This window comes from Neodiprion virginianus, chromosome 6 (assembly GCF_021901495.1).
Source record: "Neodiprion virginianus isolate iyNeoVirg1 chromosome 6, iyNeoVirg1.1, whole genome shotgun sequence".
Taxonomy (NCBI): Eukaryota; Metazoa; Arthropoda; class Insecta; order Hymenoptera; family Diprionidae; genus Neodiprion; species Neodiprion virginianus.
In genome coordinates, this window is record NC_060882.1 from 14,597,940 (window position 1) to 14,600,095 (window position 2,156).

General features: G+C 40.8%; 1 protein-coding gene across 1 annotated transcript; it reads right to left on the minus strand.

Annotated features, from left to right (window-relative positions):
• Positions 1 to 656: 656 nt before the first annotated feature.
• Positions 657 to 1,937, minus strand: LOC124307442 (uncharacterized). Its single transcript, XM_046769081.1, has one exon. It carries the CDS (start codon positions 1,935 to 1,937, stop codon positions 657 to 659), a length of 1,281 nt encoding a protein of 426 aa, XP_046625037.1.
• Positions 1,938 to 2,156: the final 219 nt, after the last annotated feature.

Genomic DNA, 2,156 nt, shown 5'->3' on the forward strand with positions numbered 1-2,156 from the left:
GAATTATCTAGGGATCTGGAACCTCTTGGGCCCGCGTCTCCAATCGTCCAGAACCTAGTTAATTGACTCGACAAATCTGTCAGTTGACAGGATACAGGTTGCAAGGTATTGTCGTCGTTAATTCCCCCAGCAACGACCCAGCCTAGTTGTGTTTTTTGTATGATTAGGTCGCAATCGTTTCGTGAAAGGTTGATTTGTCCAATGGACAGGAGAGATAGAGTGATTCCCGATCGAATGAGGACGTCTACTGTTTGTGGTATGTGAAATTGAGGATCAGCCAATTTAATGTTTTTAGGTGAGTGAATTTTGTCGCGCGGGAAGGTCTCACTTGGACTTATGTCCGCGATTTGGTTAACTGTTGAGAATTTTATTGGTCTTTTGAATTTATTATCAAGAGATTTACAAGTTACTTGAACAAGGTGTTTAGAGAAAGTTTGCATTCCATTAACTGCCCCGATGGGAAGTGAGCAAGTCTGCATTGGAAGTTTTAATTTCAGTGTTAGATTTTCTGTAATGAAATTGGCTGTTGCACAAGTGTCAAGTAAAGCACGAGCTTGTATGAATTTACCAGATGAGTCGCGCAGCTGTATGAGCGCGCTCATCATGAGTTGGAATCGCGGTGTTCGTAGGATCGTTGCGAGAGTCTGTGCGGCTAGTCAGGTTGTCGCGCTCTTGTCGGCGGCTGCAGTAGCAGGTGTTTGGATTCTTTGTGTATTGGTACCAGTGTATTGATCAATTGTGTTTCGTGGATAATGTAACATGGTGTGATGGAATTTGTTACAGGTTTTGCATCTAATAGAGGTACAAGCCCCCTTGTGGTTCCGCATGCAGTTTTGGCAGAGTCGAGCTGATTTGACGAATTTAACTCGTTGATCAACTGTCAGTGTGTTGAAGTGAGGACATTTGTAAAGAGGATGAGAACCCTTGCAATCAGCACAGGTGATAGAGATTGATGTTACAAGTGCCCGTGTTGTGTGTTCGGTCCTTTGGTATTTGCGAGGGTTGCCAGTTTGATCACGTCGTCGTTTGAATGAGTTAGTGTGTGATTCTGGTTTGCGTGAGCTAAGCCGGAAGGCTGTTTTTGTCACGAATTTACTACAGAGTTCAAAGGTTGGAAGAATATTGTCATCGTCAAAGGTCTCCTCCCATTTATCTCTAATTTCTATTGGTAATTTAAGTTCAAGTACGCGCACCACAAATGCCTCGGTCGGTTTTGCCTTTAATGTATCTAAACAATTCAAGTGTTGGCGAGCTTCGTCTATGAGTTTAGTAAGATTTTCATTAGTCGGATTAGATATGGGATTGAGATGCAATAGAGCATCGTAATGTTTATATGCTAGCGGACGTTCCTTCTGATAAGTGTCAGTTAAAAGAGCCCAAGCCCTTTGATAGTTTTCTGCGCTTGCATCGAAAAGCGAGAGTTTGTGTGATGCTGCGCCGTGCAATGCTCCGCAGAGGTATATGAATTTGTCAATATCTTCAACGTCTTCACGTTTTTCCGTCATAGTCTGGAACTTGTTTTTAAAAGAAAGCCAATTTTCAAAATTACCGTCAAATTTGGGTATTTCAGTCGTGGGGAGTTCAGCACGACGGTGTGTATCAGTCGTTGTGTTATTATTGGTTGAGTTATTGAGTGTACCCTTGTTAAGCAAGTCTTCAGCCGCGGCTCTTGCTTGATTGGCATGTAATATTTTACTGGAGAGCTCGTAATAATTTGTGCGTAATTCTTCAGTAAGAACTACCTCTGGGTCCTCGGGCCTTGTCATTTCAAGTTTGTCGGCAAGTTTGTCGTAGATTTTAAACCATTCTGCCAATTTATTAAAGCGCAAATTTGTAACTGTATGAGCTGTTTCGTCTTCGAATTCCCTTCGGATTGTTTCTATTTTCTTAGAAAGCGTCTCGCGTTTTGTGCTCAAGGGAATGTTTTTGGCGCCCATTTTGAAATAGTTTTATATAGTAATAATATAATGTGAGAATCACTGATGTGATTTGGAGGAAAAATTAAATATATAGAATTTGATTAACAAATAACGAAATAAACAATTGCACACGCGGTGACAATTATTGCACAGGTTAAATAAATAAATGCATGATCGAATAATATTATTTCCTGTTAATGGTAAGTTAATGTTGGAACTTATCTCTTGTCTTATTGC